The sequence below is a fragment of the Trematomus bernacchii genome, unplaced genomic scaffold (assembly GCF_902827165.1).
Source record: "Trematomus bernacchii unplaced genomic scaffold, fTreBer1.1, whole genome shotgun sequence".
In the NCBI taxonomy this organism is placed as follows: domain Eukaryota; kingdom Metazoa; phylum Chordata; class Actinopteri; order Perciformes; family Nototheniidae; genus Trematomus; species Trematomus bernacchii.
In genome coordinates this window covers 770,993-792,520 of record NW_022987615.1, presented here as the reverse complement: position 1 = coordinate 792,520, position 21,528 = coordinate 770,993, and the positions used below count along the sequence as shown (strand labels likewise).

At 40.4% G+C, this 21,528-nt stretch overlaps 1 protein-coding gene across 5 annotated transcripts in view; it reads right to left on the bottom strand.

The window, feature by feature from the left end:
- Positions 1–1,815: 1,815 nt before the first annotated feature.
- Positions 1,816–21,528, bottom strand: part of slc6a8 (solute carrier family 6 member 8) — a 42,859-nt gene continuing 23,146 nt past the window's right edge. For 4 of the 5 annotated variants that reach the window (XM_034132208.1, XM_034132210.1, XM_034132211.1 and 1 more), the window contains 10 exons: positions 18,136–18,268; positions 12,693–12,827; positions 11,690–11,793; positions 9,786–9,910; positions 7,709–7,821; positions 6,940–7,077; positions 5,058–5,160; positions 3,917–4,017; positions 3,273–3,443; positions 1,816–2,436 (listed from right to left, as the gene is read on the bottom strand). In XM_034132208.1, coding sequence (XP_033988099.1) covers positions 2,302–2,436; positions 3,273–3,443; positions 3,917–4,017; positions 5,058–5,160; positions 6,940–7,077; positions 7,709–7,821; positions 9,786–9,910; positions 11,690–11,793; positions 12,693–12,827; positions 18,136–18,268 — 1,258 coding nt within the window. In that variant the 3' untranslated portion in view covers positions 1,816–2,301. Of the gene's footprint in view, positions 2,437–3,272; positions 3,444–3,638; positions 3,740–3,916; positions 4,018–5,057; positions 5,161–6,939; positions 7,078–7,708; positions 7,822–9,785; positions 9,911–11,689; positions 11,794–12,692; positions 12,828–18,135; positions 18,269–21,528 lie in introns of all 5 variants that reach the window. The other variant, XR_004556056.1, reaches the window with a different exon arrangement.

The window sequence follows — 21,528 nt, the reverse complement described above, 5'->3', positions numbered from 1 at the left end:
CAAAAACTGATCGATTAATTTTGCAGCTTTGAATACAAATTGAGTCCAATACGATCACAGATGAGCAGAACCAGTTCTAGACTCTCTTAGACATTGAAAGATGAACTCCGGTCCCGTTATCAGACTTTATTCTAACCCAGGAAACCAGATTTCGGGGTTTGCCTGTGTTTCCTATCAGCTGTTAAAGAGGAGAGCGTGTTGATTGGTCGGAGGACTTCAGCCTTAATGACGCGACGAGGCAGAGAAGAAGAAGAAGAAGAAGAAGAATAGTGTTGATACTGAATGATATTAGCAGCCTGGAGCGCTGATCTGGGATCAGAATCGCTCCGTTTGGCACTTCAGTCGACCCGGCGGGGGGGCGAGAAACGAAGACCCTAAAGGTTAAAGGTCAGATCCAGTGTGGTTTCAGTCTCTGAGATCAGTTTTATTCTGAAATCTGCTTGAGTTCACAGACCGGGACTAATGGTGGACTCGGGATGAGGAGACACGGAAACACATCAGGTATTTCATCTGCTAATTAAGAATAACAAAGTATGCATAACAGGATTAACCTGATTTTGTGTTAAAGCAGGAGCTGTTTTAGTACTTCAACTGAACCTGGAGCAGTTCATACTTAATCCAGGAAGTGCTTCAAGTAATAATTATCTTAATAATTAATTTGCCAATCACTATTAATCAAACCATACAATTTGTGTCACAATTTCCTTCTTTAATTGCTTTTTTTGTCTGAATAACAGTCCAAAGAATTCAGATTCTTCTTGATCAAATGTTTGCTAATTAATAAATTGTCTTTGGATAAAAGCATCAGCTAAACGAAAGTTAATAATAACATGAATGCTGGTTCATTTTCTCTCTGGGTCAAGCAAGTTAAGATCGTGAAACTAACTATTTAATTTGTTTGTCTGCATGCGGAACTTGAAGCAGGTTTTTACAGAGGAAGCCCACGCGTTGTGGTCGAAATCTCCAGAAAAAAACGGGTAAATGGAGCTTTTTTGTCATGATTTAAGCTTCTCCTCCATCATCCTCACCGAGTCAACAGTAGATAAGCCATCTTGATATAAAACTACATTTGGATAATATGAAACGCATAAGATTCTCATTGACTGAATTCTCACTGGATCTTTTCCTTCTAACATCAGATCTAATATCACCACGGTGTGATTTAAAACAGAGCTGGGCGTCAGAAAACATCACGCTGTTCATTCACAGTATTTCACGTGGAAGCAAGCTGCGATGAAACGCTAAGAAAGCAAACGAGTTCAGTCCGGATCCGGTTTCTAGATCAATAACAATCAGAGCGTCTCAGAAAGTGCTCACAAACTCAGAGACATCACGAGCGATGATGAGGAATTCACTTCATTTGCTCCGTAACAGGAAGTGGCTTTCTTTGACACTTTGAGTCCACTTTTAAAAACATAGTTAAAGACACTCAGAAACGTTTCCTTGTCTAATTGCAATATGGCTACCATCATTCCTTTAGTGTTTCACAACAGAACTACGATTCTAAGCGTTCTCAACCATTTTTTAAAATCCCGTTACGGCGCAAACGCCCTCTGTTAATTCTCCAGGTCTCAGTCAGTCCGTCGGTCTACAACTCCGTCTTCAGAAAGCTATCACACACACACACACACACACTTTCAAAAAGTATACCCACAAGTCTCGAGCACCAGTCCCTGTTGAGGCAGTGTGTGTGTGTGTGTGTGTGTGTGTGTGTGTGTGTGTGTGTGTGTGTGTGTGTGTGTGTGTGTGTGTGTGTGTGTGTGTGTGTGTGTGTGTGTGTGTGTGTGTGTGTGTGTGTGTGTGTGTGTGTGTGTGTGTGTGTGTGTGTGTGTGTGTGTGTGTGTGTGTGTCCACCCCGCCCACCCAGAGACGAGACACTCCAACATGGAGGAAGCCCAGCAGCTGTTTGTGAACACAGTGAAACTCTTTCTTCTTCAGCTCCTCCAGATAAAAAAAACCGTTGCATGGCGTCCTTGTAATATTATATTTACATGATTCCCAGATGGAGCCCTTTTCACAGAACACATTTATCTGCTGGTTTTAATCTCACATTTTTGTTTTATTCTGAAGGGGAAGTTGATGCTGTGATTGTTAAAAAAAAATAGTAATAATCCGCCTGGAGGAGCCGCTTTGTTCTTTTTTTACAGGGTTGGAAAATCTTTTTTCCAGCTTTGGTCTGCCCGGTGACGATCGAAGGTTTGAAGGACGGCCATCGATTGGTTAATCCGAGGACACGACCAATCAATGGAGGTGGAGGTCATCTTGTGGGAGGTGGGAGGGGTGGAGATGTAGAGTCCCGTCCTACATGACGCTCTCGAAGATGATGACCTTGTTCTCCTCGGTGCCGGGGGCATTGGAGGTCAGGGCCCGGATGTCGGGGGCCATGTACTCCAGGTGGTGGTGCCCCCACACCGGGGTGGTGAGGTGGGCCCAGCGCTGAAACACAGCAGGGGGCAAAGGTTACACACTACACAAAAGGTTAGGTACGTTTCTGATTTATGAAAGTAGTTGGAGCATTTTATACCTGCTCAGACCTTTTCTACAACTATCAAACCCTGTGTTTTCTTTCCTTCATGGCTCCTTTGTGGCTGTTGCATTAGTAGTGGGTATTGCAGAATCTTCTACAGAACCTGTATGACCTTCTGCTAGTCTTCTTTTATATGTAAATGTACACAAGTGCACAAGTAATGACTCATTTGTGAATATATTCATCAATGCAGCTGATGAAGAAGGGTCGTCTTAAATATCCCATATACAGTCAAGAAGAGTCAATTACAAATATGTTGTTTTGAATATTTAGTATTAATGATCTCAATCTGCAAAGTAACTATTACCAATGTTGTTTTACTGAAGTACAGCACTTGAAGGTAATAAAATAAAACGTTTTAAAAACAACTGGGGCATATTATTAGTAACAAATATCAGTGAGAAATGTTTCACAGATTTTCAATGTTTTGAAAGTTGTTTTTCCAGTTTGTGTGTGTGTGTGTGTGTGTGTGTGCGCGCGCGCGCGCGCGTGCGTGCGTGCGTGTGTGTGTGTGTGTGTGTGTGTGTGTGTGAATGAGTGAGTGAGTGAGCGAGCGAGTGAGCGAGCGAGTGAGTGTGCGTGTGTGAATGAGTGAGTGAGTGAGTGAGTGAGTGAGTGAGTGAGTGAGTGAGTGAGTGAGTGAGTGAGTGAGTGAGTGAGTGAGTGAGCGAGTGAGCGAGTGAGTGTGCGTGTGTGAATGAGTGAGTGTGTGTGTGTGCGTGCGTGCGTGTGTGTGTGTGCTGACCTCCTTGAAGGTGCCCTTGGCGCTGACCAGCTTGTAGAGGATGCTGACGGGGATGCAGAGCATGGAGGAGAGCGCCAGGCACCAGCCGATCACCTCGCCCCACCACGGGTACACGTACGTGTTGTTGTAGGTCAGAGGCTTGTAGTTCACCAGGTGGAAAATGAAGATTCCCTGCAGAGGAGAGGAGAGGACATCCAGCATAAAACCAGCTGTCATGGCAGGAGAAACAGCTGGAGACACATTTGCCCCAGACAAACCCTAGACTATGCATTTCTGAATTTACTTTTAACAAAGTCTATCCATTTCTGCCTCGTATCGCGGTGTCAGTGGCAGCAAGGTAAACAAGGTAGACCAGACGTCTCTCACCCCAGCAACATTCCCCAGCTCTTCCCGGGGATCCCGAGGCATTCCCAGGCCAGATGAGATTTATAATCTCTCCGGCGTGTTCTGGGTGGACCCCGGGGTCTCTAAAGGAAGGCACAGCGGAGGGTCCTGATCAGAAGCCTCAACCGGCTCCTCTCAACATTAAGGAGCAGCAGCTCTACTCCGATTATGAATAATGAAAATACTGCGTTGGAGAGCGTTAAACAAAACAGTTATTTGTTTTTGTTTATGTCTACGGGGCCCGTGTTGTTGAGTCTCACCATGCAGACGGCGGGCGTGATGAAGGACCAGCACCACTTAATCCAGGGGAACGGCCGGTAGCCAATCATAAGGGCCACATCGTCCATGAAGCGGTCGGCACCTGCAGGAGAGACGGAGCAGGGGATCTGATAATACTGCAGGAATATCATACATATATAAATGACTTGTTGTGATGTACTTCACTATGTCGTTTTCTCTGATATTTTAAAGTATTTCTTCGACATACAATACTGGGACCATTTATTCGAGATAAGTTGTCTTTTCAGATATTTCCGACATTCTATACTATGAGACCCTTAAATCTTTACTGCTCATAAAAGACAAATTATACTACAACTTTTTGTCCTGACAAACTATAGTGCTATACTATTACTTTGAGATACTTTAGTGTTTTTTTCTGAGATTTTCGACAAACTGTACTATGATGTATTGTTTTTTATAACTTTCTGTGCAGAGGTCGCGTTAACCGAATATCTTCCGTCTATTTTTTAACAATGACGGAAAAATTCTGAAAGCAGTCCGTCATTTTGACAGATTAGAACAAACTCAGAACAGCACCAAAGCTTCCCCGCAGCGAGGCTCAGGTGTTATGCCGTGTTATGCATGCCCGCCAAAAGGGAATGATATTGTTTCCAAACCTAACTTTGCCGAACAAATCATTAATATGTCTGTGAGCTTTTGCTTTACGCTGTGGCGCGCTCCCGCGAGGTGCAGTGAGCGTGCATAACACGGCATAACACCGGCGCTAACAGTTCACGAGCATGCTCTCTCTCCCCCACCCCCCCCCCCCCACCACCCAAAATGACGGGCAGCGAAAAAGTCTAGCGCAACCTCTGGTACTCTGATATGTTAACACGTGCCCGTCTCATGACACACTGCGTCACACCACAGTGTTTTGAACTTTGAAAAACTATACTTTAACAAAGTGAACTGTGACCTTCTTTACTGTAACACCATATTACACAACTATTCACACACCTATTTTAGAGATCAGATCCTTTACCATGGCACACCATACTTCACTGTGAAACACTACACTGTGTGTGCGTGTGCGTGTGCGTGTGCGTGTGCGTGTGCGTGTGCGTGTGCGTGTGTGTGTGTGTGTGTGTGTGTGTGTGTGTGTGTGTGTGTGTCACATACCGTAGACCCAGGCAACTACTATGCATTCCCAGAATGCTTGCCACAACAGACTCATCCCACTGGCTGAATAATAGTCAAATAATTGGAAGACGTACATCCCCGCCTGCAGAAACCAAGAGAGAGATAAACAAATACAAACACATGTAAATAAGATCATTCTTTATTCGTGTCACAACATGGGAGTTTGCATCATCGCAAAGCAAAGAGACTGCAATAGACAAGAGGAAGTATAAAAGTAGTCCCGGTGGATGCAACAAAGTACATTTACTCAAGTATTAACAATGAGGTAGTTGCAGCAGCATAAAAAACAAGGCTTTGAACATAAGTAGAAATTAAAAGAGTAGAAATAAACAATTCTAAAATGTAAACATCTCAAAATAGAAATCAAACAGCAAGTTGACCGTGAAGATAAAAAGTCTATAAACTGTCTGACAAATAAAACACTATTGAAGTAAATACAATATAAAGTAGGATATTAAATACATTGAGTGTGTGGAATATTACATTAAATATAAATGTGTAATGTACATTGTGAGTTTGAGTCCAATGTTATGCTTCTGGATACTTCTACTCCATTACATTTTGGAATCAAATACTACTACAATGATGTATTACCCACACTACTTTATTCACTTTTCTGAATAATAATATAGAGTTTAAAACACTATAGTGAAAAGACTATCAAATCTAACTTATTGCATATCTGATATGTGTTGTTGCAGAGCATATTAAACTGCACATTAATATACATTGTTTATATTTGAATCTTAAAGGGGATAGGTCCCCTTTAAGATTCAAATATAAACAATATATATTAAATTGACATGATAGGTCATGTAAAATGCACTTTTTGATGTCTTTTATACATAAATATGTGTCCCCGGTGTGTCAGGGAACTCACGCAGCGTCAGAAAATAAAACCCTCTCTTTTCCTCCGTACCCAAATCTCTAAAAACGGGGCTACAACGGAGCTGATCCAGATTTGCGTCCGATATGACGTAATATCTGAAATGTGGACCCACGGCCCTATCAGAAACGTTGCTATCAGAAACAATGCCTGACTGTTTTGGACGTAATATGGTCGATGTTTACATTAGCATCGCTAACACTCAGAGCTAACCTGTACTGGAGAGCATGTGTGTGAAGAAGCAGGAAATGAAAAGGAACTCACCTTGTGGTATAACCGGCAAGAGAGAAAGCCTTTGAGCTCCATACTGTTTCAGAAAGAATCCTTGATAATCCATGATATGGCGTTTCATCACGGCAGTATTTAGTTTAGACAGTAGCTGCCGGGTCCCGCATGAGCTCAGCCCCCTCCTTTTTTATTTTTTTAAAGCTTTATACCCCAAATCAGCACTTTAGAAACAGGAAGTGAAATAGAGGGATATGAGGCATGGCTAGAATGGGTGATCTGTTTGGTATTTTGAGCAAAACACTTCATAGACATGTTTTTTATATATTTGTATATATCTGAGACCTATGCCATTGCCTAAAAATAGCATGATAGGTCCCCTTTAATGTTGTAGTTGCAATTCAATGTGCACATTTAAAATGTAACTTCTCATGTTTATATACATATGTAATATTATCTTGTTAATGCAATCTTTAATTTAACTTCTTAGTTCATATACTTTTTTCTTAAATTATTTATCTTATAAATACATAAGCAAAACCCAAGTTCCTTATAAAATAAATGATAAACAAAGTATTTTGATTATGATTTACGCCAAATATACCCAATTAATCACCTTTCTTTTCAGCAAGTTCAGTCATAACTTCAAATCTCTGAATTTACTTTTCTTGCTACAACTTCTAAATGAAAAAGACAGTTTCTCTAATCGTTTTTTTTGCATATCCGTAGAACCAGACGTTTGTTCTGTACCTGTGTCACCATGGAGAGATCGATGATGAAGCACAGCAGGCAGCACACGGCCACAGAGATTTCCCTTTTGTAGCGGAATTGGCTTTTCCCAGGAAACAGATCCAGGATTCCCGTCACGAAACCCTCCACGCCCACGAACTGGAGACAAACACAGAGACACAGGAATATAAAACACATGGAGAGAGATAAGAGAACTTACATTACACTTGCATTTATATATTCAGTTTAATGTTTAATATTCCTTCCCTCACATACTTATGTATATATAATAACTCAAAAAAGTACTTCTTATCTTATAGGTCCCCTATTATACTGTTCTTCCTCAATATATCACAGGTCTCAGATATATACAGAGCCTGTCTCTGATTGGCTGAAACACCAAACAGATCATTGCAGCATCCCATAATCCCCTCTGTTTCAGCCCTGTTTCCAAAGTGCTGATTCTCTGTCTGTTACTTTAGATGGTAACTGCTACCATCTGATGGAGATTCAATAAAGTCAGACTGAAGCATCCTTAGTGCTCCAGTCGGTCCTCTCAGTAAACACAGAGCTGAGTCCAGATCAAATGCACGCTATGCTCGATGAGCAGCTTGTCTCTCACTGATCCTGCTGTTATGTTAAATGTTTGTTGTTTGTTCTTCATGTATTGTGTCTTGATATGTGTTGATGTTACACATGGAGCTGCTGTGATACAAGTCACATTTCACACTTGATCTGACCATTGAGGTATTATCGTATATCGTACAAGAAGTGAATTTAGTTTCCTGACCTGACTGTCGAGTCCCAGCAGCAGCAGCATGAAGAAGAAGAGCGCGGCCCACAGAGGAGCCACCGGCATCAGACTCACCGCCTTCGGGTACGCAATGAAGGCCAGACCTGGACCTGAAACACACACACACACACACACAGGAAGTCAACCCTGAGCGGATGAGAGCAACGCTGGGTGATATGCTACGTTCTTTATGAGTGCGGCGGAGTGGAGACTGATCTGTGATTGGCTTGTTATTTTTCTTTAAGCAGATGATTCTTTAAATGATTCTCTTTTATTCTATTCTGTCTTTTTATACATGAATTAAATATTTGTGTGCGTGTAATTACATCTGAGCTTTAGTGGACTGACCCTTTAAACCTTTGCATGTAACATGTTTGTCTTGATTGACAGGTGCATCATCCAATCAGCAACTCCGTGTGTAAAACGTAAAGTGAATTTAATTTAACATTTAAACAGTCCTGCTGAGTCCTGATATTAAAGGAGCATTATGCACATTTACAACAGCACTACATCCACTGATTATTCTCATGAAATAAGGCAAGAGGGCCTCACAAACACACACAGACACACTCTCTCACACACACAGACACACACACGCTCATACTTTAAACCAATGTAAACGTGTCAGTAGAGTCAATTGGATTTACTTTTGTTCCTTTTGCAAAGAGGTTCAAATAAAAAGATGCATGTCATCACGCTGAAGCAACTGCTGCCATTTACTCACAAGAACACACACACATGAACACACACACACACACACACGAACGCACACACATACACACACACACACACACACACACACTTAATCCCTGTCATTAACGCCATAAGTCAGAGGTGCACGAGGCTATTTTATTTAAAACTGCTTCCCTGCACGCCTTACTCAGCAGTCTGACGCACAAGATGTTTTATTCAAAGTAAGACTCACACTGTAGTAACAGCTCTCGTGATGGAGGGTAAAGAATGAATGAACAAAGTAGGAGAGAATAAATGAATTTATGAGAAGAACGTGAATCCTTGAGCTCTGCAGCGCGAGGCCTTCTGTGGAGACACTAAATATAACCGGGAGTTTGTGATGTCACATCGTCATGTGCTGCAACGCTATTAATACACATACAGTTGGCTAACCACACACACACACAGCCACACACACACACAGCCACACACACACACACACACACACACACACACACACACACACACACACACACACACACACACACACACACACACACACACACACACACACACACACACACACACACACACACACACACACACACACACACACACACACACACACACACACACACACACACACACACACACACACACACACACCTCTGTTCTACTTGTGAAATGTTCCTTTTGTACTCAAAACGCCTCACAGTGAGAGGACTCATTGTGAGAGGACGTTATTTCCCAGAAATCATGATAACAAAAAAACACATTTTCAGGACTTTCAGGAAGGAATAACTGGTATAAAAACGGACTAAATTGTTGTTTATTTTGGGGATTTTAACCATTTCAATGTCAGTTTCTGTTGGTGTTTCTTAAAAAGAGACAAAAAGCCAATGTTTTAAATACTTTTAAAACACTTTTCTCCTAGGGGAGCTCCTTGTATAACCCTGTGGCTTCTCAGAATTTTTTGATGAGTGTTTTATTGTGTGTGGAAATGTAATATAAAATAACAAATTGCAGCCAAAAGGCCTGAATATTTCCAGTTTGATCCTCCTGTGTGGGAGCGTTAACCTCCGACTGATATAAAGAGCTTTTGTTCAGCAGCCTCTGAGGTTTAAAGGTATTCAGGAAACTAACTGGAGCTGCTGAAAAGCCACGATATCTTTCTTTCCTCATGAGAAAGAGATAAATAGTGTGTGTGTGTGTGTGTGTGTGTGTGTGTGTGTGTGTGTGTGTGTGTGTGTGTGTGTGTGTGTGTGTGTGTGTGTGTGTGTGTGTGTGTGTGTGTGTGTGTGTGTGTGTGTGTGTGTGTGTGTGTGTGTGTGTGTGTGTGTGTGTGTGTGTGTGTGTGTGTGTGTTTGAGAGGAACAGCTGGTGTTTGTACTTCATGTTTTACCTGATTCAGCGACCTGTGAGATGTGAACTCCCTGCTCGTTAGCCATGAAGCCCAGAATAGAAAACACCACGAAGCCGGCGAAGAAACTCGTCCCGCTGTTTATCATCGCCAGAACAAACGCATCTCTGCAGGACAGGAGAGACGGGGGGACGGGGGGGAATAAGATATGATTATAGACAATAAAGCACATTTCATACAAAGAAAGGCATCAAAAAGTGCTTTGCAATATTGGGAAGTCGAGCTAGAATTCACCTCAAAAAGGAAAAGTGAATGGCAATAAATCACTCATAACATTTAAAACATAAAACATAGATATTTATACATGTTATTCATACGGAAAAATAACAAATTATTCAAATCAGTGGATAGGAGTTACACCATTTGTTGGCGGTGCAAAAATGTTTTAATGTTGATTTCCCCCGTTATGCACAATGCAACTGTGTAGTATCAATGAGGTGTATATTAGTATTATTGATTTATTTCACTTAGGGTGTTTTCATTTCGAGCCTTAGTTTAAAAAAAACACAGTCAGAACATTTATTATATTGTGAAATCTTCAGTGATGGGATGTAATTGTACATTACTGTAACTCAAATGCTGTAACGTTTGAGATCAAGTTAAAGTTTCAGATACTTGTTGAAGTTTGAGATACTTGTACTTTACTAGAATATTTCCATTGATGCAACTTCTACTCCAAAGTATCTCAAAGGTAGATATTCTACTGTTTGCTCCACTACAATAATCTGACAGTTTTTTGATCAATGAAGGATAAAGTGTTCCTTTACTTGTTCAGAAAACTCTCCTTGTTCTTCAGATAAATAAAGTCTTTAAAACGCCTCGTTGATCAGCTGGAAAATGCATCGTCACAAAGCTGAAAGCAGGGATGATTTCTCATGAAAAGCTGTATTTCTTTATAGATTCCCACAGGAGAAAGCTTCACACATGATGAGGGTCTTACAGAATACCATGCCTTTCTGCAGTAAACGGTAAATGGACTGTACTTATATAGCGCTTTATCCAGTCTTTACGACCCCTCAAAGCGCTTTACATACTACATGTCATTCATAGGGCTGTCCCGAATACCATTTTTCGGGCTCCGGATATTCGGTAGTAATCAGCAGCAAATAATCGAATATTCGGCCCGCGTGGGGTGCGTAGTAATCAGCAGCGAACCGCTTCAACACGTGTATGTCGGTTTATTCACGGCATTCATTTTGTTATTCTACAGTATTGTTGTTTTATAGTTATTTATATAAATAACGTATAATGTAACCCAATTTCTGTTCTTTGAAATTGAAAAGGATATCGCATTGTGTTTGTTACTTTCGTTGCAGTTGTATATGTCTTAAGTTTAATTTGGCTTGGCTTCCTATTTTGTATGGACATGCTTTTATTTTGAAGGAGAGTTAGTGCTGTTGACAAGACGTTGTTGTTGCTATGGAAACAACGTGACGGAGATAAACGGAGAAAAAGTCATATCTACACATAAAGACGGAGGAAGTAAACGATAACGTTTATGGTTAAATGTTAGCACCCCCCGAAGAGGCACTAGCTCTTACGTTGATATTGGAGATTTCAATAAATAAAAAAAAAATTTAAAACGAATATCCGAATAACGAAATTGAAACCCGAATAGTACTCCAACGAACGAATACTCGGATATTCGGATATTTGGGTACAGCCCTAGTCATTCACCCATTCATACAGAGCAGTGTACCTTAGCCTAGGATCTAACATTCACACACATTCAAACTCAGGGTTAAGTATCTCGCCCAAGGATTCATCGACATGCTGGCTGCACGGGCTGGGGAATCGAACCCATAACCTTCTGGTTGAAAGACGACCGCACCCCCTCGCAGCCACAGTAAACGGTTGATAAAGGAGGTAAAAACGTAAACTCGTACTTGTAGCAGTCGTTGTTGAAGCGGTTGTAGCTCCCCAGAGCCGTCAACGCTCCGAGGCCGATGGCGTACGAGAAGAAGATCTGAGTGCCGGCGTCGATCCAAACCTGGAGAGAGATCAGAGGTCAGAGGTCAGAGGAGAGTGAGGCATTCACTGCTCAGCTCAACATCGGGGCTTTTTACTGTATAACTTGTTATATATTCAAGACTTCTGGAGTAACACTGAGACCAAGACATAGATAGGAACAAGGGAACAATTATTATTTATTTATTAACCCTATATTTCATAAATCTATTTATCAATTTGTAAGGTTAATGTCCTCCATTTCCTTCTTTCCTGCTATTATTTACAATAATGAAGCTTCATCATCTCATTATAGACACAATTAAAGACGCATCTTAATGGGCCTAAAGCGTTTGTGCTCATGGTCGTTTTTTATCTTGTCTTTTCCTTTATTTCATTTGATTTCTGAGTTTTTGAAAATATTTTAGCATTTGTTTTTGTATTATTATCTTCTAATGAATACTCAAAAAGAGTCTGAGCAATGACACAACACAAAATGACCTGTTATGATCATAATTGTCATCATCATCCGTCTTAGTAATAGTAATAATAGGTTTTATAGTGATAATATTTAGATTAACATATTCTTAAATATAAGAAAAAATAACAATAATACTAAAAAATAGACACATTTGAAACAAAAGTCAATTAATATTCATTTAAATGTACCAACAATCTTTAAGATGCTATTATTTTACAATTAAAAAAAAAACGCATTTTAAGGTTTTTTTCCCTCTGCGTTGTTTTCCAGGCAGCGTGTTTATGTCTTATTTCTGTGTTAAAAACAGTCTAATTCTCACTATGCATAGGGACTGCATTACAACAAGGTGATATCTCTCTATAGTTAGTTATGAGTGGTTTCAGACTCTGGTTTGGTTCTGGTTCTGGCACCAGGTTTTCCCTGAGAGTCAGGATTCAGGGCAGCAGTAAACCCACACTGACCTGAGCTTCCCACAGTTTGGACCAATCAGGTTTGATGTAGAACATGATGCCGTCGTAAGCTCCAGGAAGTGTGACGCCTCGCACCAGCAGGATGATGAGGACGACGTAGGGGAAGGTCGCCGTGAAGTACACAATCTACACACACACACACACACACACACACACACACACACACACACACACACACACACACACACACACACACACACACACACACACACACACACACACACACACACACACACACACACACACACACACACAACACACACACACACACACACACACACACACACACACACACACACACACACACACACACACACACACACACACAACATGTTGATTTAATAGCAAGGCAAGGCAAGTTTTTTTATATAGCACCTTTCAACACAAGGCAATTCAAAGTGCTTTACATAAATGAAAGACATTAAGAAAATGGCATTTAAAAACAGTCATTAAAAGGCAGAGATAATAAAATAAACATTAAAAGAAAAAATACACAAATAAAAGTTATAGTGCAGTTCAAGATATGGATAGTTAAATTAAAAGCAGCGGCAAAAATAAAAGTTTTCAGCCTGGATTTAAAAGTAGTCAGTGTTGCAGCGGATGTTTAATTAATAATTGTTTTCCTCTGCACTTTGGTATCATTCACATTAAAACATGTCAATGGATATTGTTGCAATTCCCTTTATTATGTAAAAAGAAACACTGTAATCATAATTCAATGTTATATATCATCAGTTGTTCCCTCCTCTCTCACCTTTAACCTCCTCATTGTGACAGTAAATCAACACCAATGGCCCAGAGGGGGAAAAGAGAAAGATTGAGGCTCCATCGCGAGAATCAGGTTTAAAAAAAACAACTGTGAGAAGGAAAGCAAACATGAATCTGATCTGAGGAAACAAAAGCAGATGAAACCTGCTGTGACTGACACACACACACTGACACACACACACTGACACACACACAGAAATGTGCAGTTTCAGCACCATGGAGAGCGTCTGGTCCCAGGTGGAGTCGAGTTTCAGTCATCTCACAGCTGAGGACATTTTTATACAAATCCCACACACCCTCAGGTTAAAACATACACACACAGCCACACACACACACAGAGCCACACAGCCACACAGCCACACAGCCACACAGCCACACACACACACAGCCACACACACACAGCACACAGCCACACAGCCACACAGCCACACACACACACACACACACACACACACACACACACACACACACACACACACACACACACACACACACACACACACACACACACACACACACACACACACACACACACACACACACACACACACACACACACAGCCTCAACACACACAGCCTCATATACACAGCCTCACACACACACAGCCTCACCCACAGCCTCACACACACAATGACACACTGAGGTGGTTGAGTTCATTGAGGTTGAGCCGTAAAAATTATTGCAATGATCCGTTTCTAACCTTTAAAGTATTTACAATGTAAATGAAAACGAGTTGTGCACAGCACACCTCTCCTTTATTTAACTTTTTTTTCTTTTTTGCTTTATTAAATGTCCGATCAGTTTTAATAATAGTTTCCACTCTTTATATTTGATGGTTAATCACAGAGAGGAACAAAAAACCATAATAGGGCCTCTTTAATCTTTTTTTTCAAGATACGCCAATGCAACTTCGTAGTAACATTAGGTTTGTTATTATTATTTATATTATTAGTATGGATTTATTTCAGATTTTACACCAAAAATCTTTTTTCAATGCAGCTTTAATTAATTACATAATAATAATACATTTGATTTATATAGCGCTTTTCCTGGTGCTCAAAGCGCTTAACATACATGATTAGGTTTTATTTTAAAACTCATACAATATATTCTAAGCTGATATTGCTCTATTGGAGCAGCTTTATGAATGAACTCTCTCTCTCTCTCTCTCTCCCCTGTTGTCTCTCGCCCCTCTGTCTCTCCAACACTCATCTTTCAGCCTCCTGCTGACCGTCAACAATAAACTGTTTCTGTTGGTACTGAGAGCCGTGTGAACTCTGTTTGGTTTGTATTGAGACCAGAAACACACACACACACACACACACACACACACACACACACAGTACAGTAGCAGGTATTTCTGAGTGTGTGACTCTCAGTCACGTCCCACTGCAGTCAGGCTGCCCTCCCTCAGGACGACCAATCACAGAGCGCCACCTCACTGAGCCCCACCCCCTGCCGTAGTCAGGGCAACGCTTAGTCCTGCCATGTGACAGCAGTGTGTACGACGGTCACCGTCGTGAGCCAATGACACACACACACACACACACACACACACACACACACACACACACACACACACACACACACACACACACACACACACACACACACACACACACACACACACACACACACACACACACACACACACACACACACACACACACACACACACACACACACACACACACACACACACACACACACACACACACACACACACACACACACACACACACACACACACACACAGTGAATCACAGCTTTTCTGTCTCTTTCCTTTACACTCATTTGATGGATGGATTTTTTAGGGAACAAATCTTTTTTTTGTTTTAAAGTATAAGCCAACGTTTTTATGGAAAGGTAAGACAATCAGCAAAACACAAGACACTAAAGTACTTTATATTCTGTTCGGTTTGAACCTCAGATGTGCTGAAAACCTACCAAATCTATTTCTTTTTTATTCTATTTTTTTGGGAGGCAGTTATAAAAACCTTAAAATAAACTGAATCAAACAGAAGGCAGGACAGACTGACAGCAGATGTGTGGTTTGGGTTACATTGTCTCTGCTATTGACATGATGTAGCTGTATAGATCAGTCAGCTGTCAGGTGACCTCTTGACATTCAGCTGTGTTTTGTAATCCCAGCTGTTGCTCGTTTCACAAACTGGCACTGTGTGTTCTTGTTTTAATGACATTGTGGGGACCTGGTAGCACACCAACATTATGGGGACTCATCTCAAATTAGGCCCCCTAAAGGGTAATTTATTAACCTCTTAAGCCCTGAGCCTGTTTTTCAGGTCTCAGGCTCGAAAATGACATTCCCAGAACAAATGACCATATCTTCCCTTCTAAAAGGGTTAAATTAATAATCTTTATTCTCAAAGTAATGATAAACCTGTGAGTTGGATGTAGAAAAGTCAGAATCAATATAGATGTTTTTTATTTTTTAGAAAATTCAGATTTTACATAGTAAAAAACTGTAAATTATAGTGTCCGTCCAAAAATTCTTTTTTACTTATAGTGAAAACTACCCTTGGATGATGGGTTAGTAGACTAAAAGCTTTAGGAATCCAAAGTACAACATATAATAAGTACCCTGTATCAAGATTGATGCAAAACAAGTGAAATTTGACCTTTTTAAGAGAGATTTAGCCAAAAACCCCACTTCTGGGGTCATTTGGGTGGATTTGACCTATCTCTGGCCCCCCTTGCTCGATTTTGATGAATGAAATCTCTTTATAACCGCTAGAGCCAATGGAATCGAGGGAAAGTTATATACACACCAAAACGTTAACAAATAAGGAGTGAGAGTGACGCGTTACCAAAACCGGAAGCTGCATACACTCTGGTGGCTACCATTAGCAGCTAACTTTTCCGCTCCGATTTTTACATAAAAAATGGAATTATGGATTATAAATAATTTCTTCAAAGGTACAGGTACATTATCAACCTATGGATCAACAGTTGTAGCCTTTTTTTTTTTTTTTTAATGCCATTGAACACGTCTTTTGACCTAATTGACAGCTACGGTGAGATGATCTGCCGTAAAATCTCCGTAAAGGTACGTGTTGTGATGTCTGTGTTTGCTTCCCCTGTCGCAAGTTCGGATCACTCAGTGATGATACTATACCTAAATAATCAGTGGAGTCTCAGCTTTAATCGGCTATATTGTATGTGCAGCTACGATACGTAATAAGGGTATCTTTATCTTGAATTGTGTGCCGCAGTGCGTTCGAATTTTTTCGCTCAGGGGTCATTTAGACGCTTCTTATGAGACTTGTGATTTTGTTTTGGTAAAAATGGTTCATATCTTCAGTTAGCTGAGATTCTTCCCGTTAATCTGGTGCTACACATTAATAGTTTCATAAATGTTAAGAAGCCCTGAGACATTATCTCGAAAACAAAACGGTGGGAGGGGTCCAATGGGGGGACCGCCGTGCTTAAGAGGTTAAGAGTCCTAAAAAATAAATGTTATACCTATTAATATTATATATACATATTATTATAATAAAATTTAAAAAAGAGGAGACGGAGCTAATGCCTGATCAGAATTCTACCGGAGATAGAAGTTAAAGGGGACCTATCATGCAAAATGCACTTTTGTACGTCTTTTATACATGAATATGTGTCCCCGGTGTTCCAGGGAACTCACCAAGTGTCAGAAAACACAACCCTCTCTATTTTCCTCCATACCCAAATCTCTAAAAAAGGGGCTGCAACGGATCTGATAAAAACTGATCCAGATTTGAACACTGTCCTGACGTCAGGACGATGGCGCTACGGCTATTGGGCCAACTCCACCAATCAGGAGGAGACAGCCACGGCCATTACCGTTCGAAAGCGCTGGAGACGCTGTAGTACATATGCCAGGCCTGTAAGTGGGTGAGTTCCTTTTTTTATTTCCTGCTTTTTAAACACATGTGCTCTCCAGTACAGGTTAGCTCTGAGTGTTAGCGAGGCTTGCTAATGTAAACAAAGACAAGATTACGTCCAAAACACGTCAGGCATTGTTTCTGATGGCAACTCTCTGTGGGTCCGCCATCCAAAATTACGTCATATCGGCAGCTCGTTGTGCCCCCGTTTTTAAAAGATTTGGGTACGGAGGAAAAGAGAAAGGGTTTTATTTTCTGACGCTGCGTGAGTTCCCCGACACACCGCGGACACATGTTTATGTATAAAATACATCAAAAAGTGCATTTTGCATGATAGGTCCCCTTTAACTTGAACATTTTCTTTATTTAATAACTAATAATAAATTATTTGTTATTTATACTACTTATAAGATAGTAAAATATGTTCATATTATTGTATTAAATATCTTGTTGGGAGTAACCTCCCTTAAGGTCACGAACCTTGGGATACATTTGGAGAATAAATGACAGTTCCAAGGATTTAGTTTGATATAAAATATTGGAGTTTGTATAGTGCATGCAGTGTGCTTAGATTATAACTAATGAATACAACATAAGAACTTTTTGCATCACTGGAAAATGTAAGTAGTGAGGGGTGATTCAGAGGACTGGAAATAGTATAGAAGTGTCCTAATAAATGTTCATGTTGCATAGAAATAAAGGAAATCTTACATTTGACAGGAACAGTATAAAATAGTACATAAATAAACATAATTTATTGTCAGCAAAAGATGAAATGTGTGTTTACCTTCCCAGTGGATTTGACTCCCTTCCACACGCAGAAGTAAACCATGACCCAGACGGCGATCAGACACAACATCAGCTCCCAGTTAAACTCTCCAGTTTCCCCCAGACCAGAGGAGATGTTCAACACCTTGTTCCTGCACAGAGAGAAAATAAAGGTTAACATCACAGATAAGATAAGAAAACCCTTTATTGATCCCAATCGGGAAATCCAGGTGACAACAGAGGCATGAAAGTGAAGCACAGGAGAGGTAAGAGTGCAACAGTAGTAACAGCGTAAATAAGTAACAAAGGAAAAGAAAAACGAGATAAAAGGACTAGTTGAGTTCACACATGAGTTAAGATAATGATGAATATTAATACTTATTTAGACATGTCCGTGTGCAAGTGGGAGTCCAAAGTATATACGGTAGGTCTCAAGCAAAGTAGTGTTTATTTTATTTATGTTGTTTTATTGTAGTTTATATCCCTGCCCGTCTTGTTAAGTAGATGGCATTGTCATCACCATTCATAAACATCAAATGCCAGTTTTTTAAATATGGTTCATCAAGACCGTCTGGTCTTCAACCTTCCTAAATTCTCCCACACCACACCGCTCCTCCGCTCCCTTCACTGGCTTCCAGTAACTGCTAGAATCCACTTCAAGACACTGGTACTTGTGTACCATGCTGTGGATGGATCTGGCCCTTCCTACATCCAGGACATGGTTAAACCATACACCCCAGCACGTGCACTCCGCTCTGCATCAGCCAAACTGCTCGCTGCACCCGCACTGCGAGGGGGACCCAAGTTCCCATCAGCAAAAACACGTGGGTTTGCTATCCTGGCTCCAAAATAGTGGAATGAGCTCCCCATTGACATCAGGACAGCAGAAAGCTTTCACATCTTCCGGCGCAGACTGAAAACTCATCTCTTTCGACTCCACTTCGAGCAATACAATTACTAACAAAGCACTTATATACTAACAAAGGACTGGCTTATCTAAAGCCAGTTGAGTAGCACTTGAACTGTTTTGGCTCTATGAAACCTGATGTACTTATATGATTCTGTTTTCTTCAAGTTTGTATCTTCTTGGTCGAATGCACTTATTGTAAGTCGCTTTGGATAAAAGCGTCAGCTAAATGCAATGTAATGCAATGTAATGTAATGTAATGTAATCCCCTTATACGTAAAAAAGCAGGATTGTAGCACAACCTGGAAGTGAAAGCAGTGCTCTGTTTATTTAAAGGAGCCGTATCATGCTCGTTATCAGGTGTATATCAGTATGTAGTGTCTCTACTTTAAAGAGTCCTCTCCTGCTGATGTTCAGGTGTATATCAGTATGTAGTGTCTCTACGTTAAAGAGTCCTCTCCTGATGATGTTCAGGTGTATATCAGTATGTAGTGTCTCTACTTTAAAGAGTCCTCTCCTGCTGATGTTCAGGTGTATATCAGTATGTAGTGTCTCTACTTTAAAGAGTCCTCTCCTGCTGATGTTCAGGTGTATATCAGTATGTAGTGTCTCTACTTTAAAGAGTCCTCTCCTGCTGATGTCCAGGTGTATATCAGTTTGTAGTGTCTCTACTTTAAAGAGTCCTCTCCTGCTGATGTCCAGGTGTATATCAGTATGTAGTGTCTCTACTTTAAAGAGTCCTCTCCTGCTGATGTTCAGGTGTATATCAGTATGTAGTGTCTCTACTTTAAAGAGTCCTCTCCTGCTGATGTTCAGGTGTATATCAGTATGTAGTGTCTCTACTTTAAAGAGTCCTCTCCTGCTGATGTTCAGGTGTATATCAGTATGTAGTGTCTCTACTTTAAAGAGTCCTCTCCTGCTGATGTTCAGGTGTATATCAGTATGTAGTGTCTCTACTTTAAAGAGTCCTCTCCTGCTGATGTTCAGGTGTATATCAGTATGTAGTGTCTCTACTTTAAAGAGTCCTCTCCTGCTGATGTTCAGGTGTATATCAGTATGTAGTGTCTCTACTTTAAAGAGTCCTCTCCTGCTGATGTTCAGGTGTATATCAGTATGTAGTGTCTCTACTTTAAAGAGTCCTCTCCTGCTGATGTTCAGGTGTATATCAGTATGTAGTGTCTCTACTTTAAAGAGTCCTCTCCTGCTGATGTTCAGGTGTATATCAGTATGTAGTGTCTCTACTTTAAAGAGTCCTCTCCTGCTGATGTTCAGGTGTATATCAGTATGTAGTGTCTCTACTTTAAAGAGTCCTCTCCTGCTGATGTTCAGGTGTATATCAGTATGTAGTGTCTCTACTTTAAAGAGTCCTCTCCTGCTGATGTTCAGGTGTATATCAGTATGTAGTGTCTCTACTTTAAAGAGTCCTCTCCTGCTGATGTTCAGGTGTATATCAGTATGTAGTGTCTCTACTTTAAAGAGTCCTCTCCTGCTGATGTTCAGGTGTATATCAGTATGTAGTGTCTCTACTTTAAAGAGTCCTCTCCTGCTGATGTTCAGGTGTATATCAGTATGTAGTGTCTCTACTGTGACATGTTTCCATGCTTTAATGTTCAAAAAGTGGTCGGAGTGTGTTGTACAGAGGAGGAAACAGGGATTTTAGCCTTTGCAGACCATTTACATGCACTAAAAGTTATAGAACACAGTACAGTCCAGGGAAAATCCCACAAAGCATATTAGGTTCCCTTTAAAAGTGAAAATGGTCGTCATGATCTCAATAATTATCAAAATAAAAGGGATTATCATTTACTCCTAGACCTACTTTGTAAACATGAAAGAAAATATAGAATAAAACCATATTTCCCTTTAAAATTAGGACCTGATGTGCCAACAACTAGTTTGATCACTAATCCTTTTACAGTCCTTTATGAGTTTGTATTAAATCTAATCAATCTTTATTAATAGCAATCAAAAGCCTTCTAAATCTGCTTTAATAAGATAGCAATCCTTCTGGATCTGCTGATAAAAGTCTTCTTGTGTAAGTGTGTCAACGCCTTATTTCCTTCTCTGCTTTCCATGTGGACTGTGTTGATGTTTTGGGGGTTATGTAGCAGTGAGGAACACAGCACCGTGTTTCAGACGGGATCAAGAGATTTACACCAGGAGGAGGTTAATCTGCTGCAGCAATAAAACATAATCTGCAGAAATGACAGATAAACTCTAAACTGTAACACGAAGGTCACGTCTTCAGTCTGCAGTTTGAACTCTCTGCATGTTTATATAAGAAAATATCAACTGTAATAAAGCTGCAGCTATTCAATAAGTATTTTATTTACAATTTGTAGTGAAGTGTCTTGGAAACAGTGTCTTGTTCCCTATTTTGCAAGTTTGTTTTCCATTTGAAAGAAGTTTTCTAAGCATTAGTTATAGACAGGATTGAACAATAACAAGTACATTTACTCAGGTACTGTACTTAAGTATAATTTTGATAAACTTTTACTTTTACTT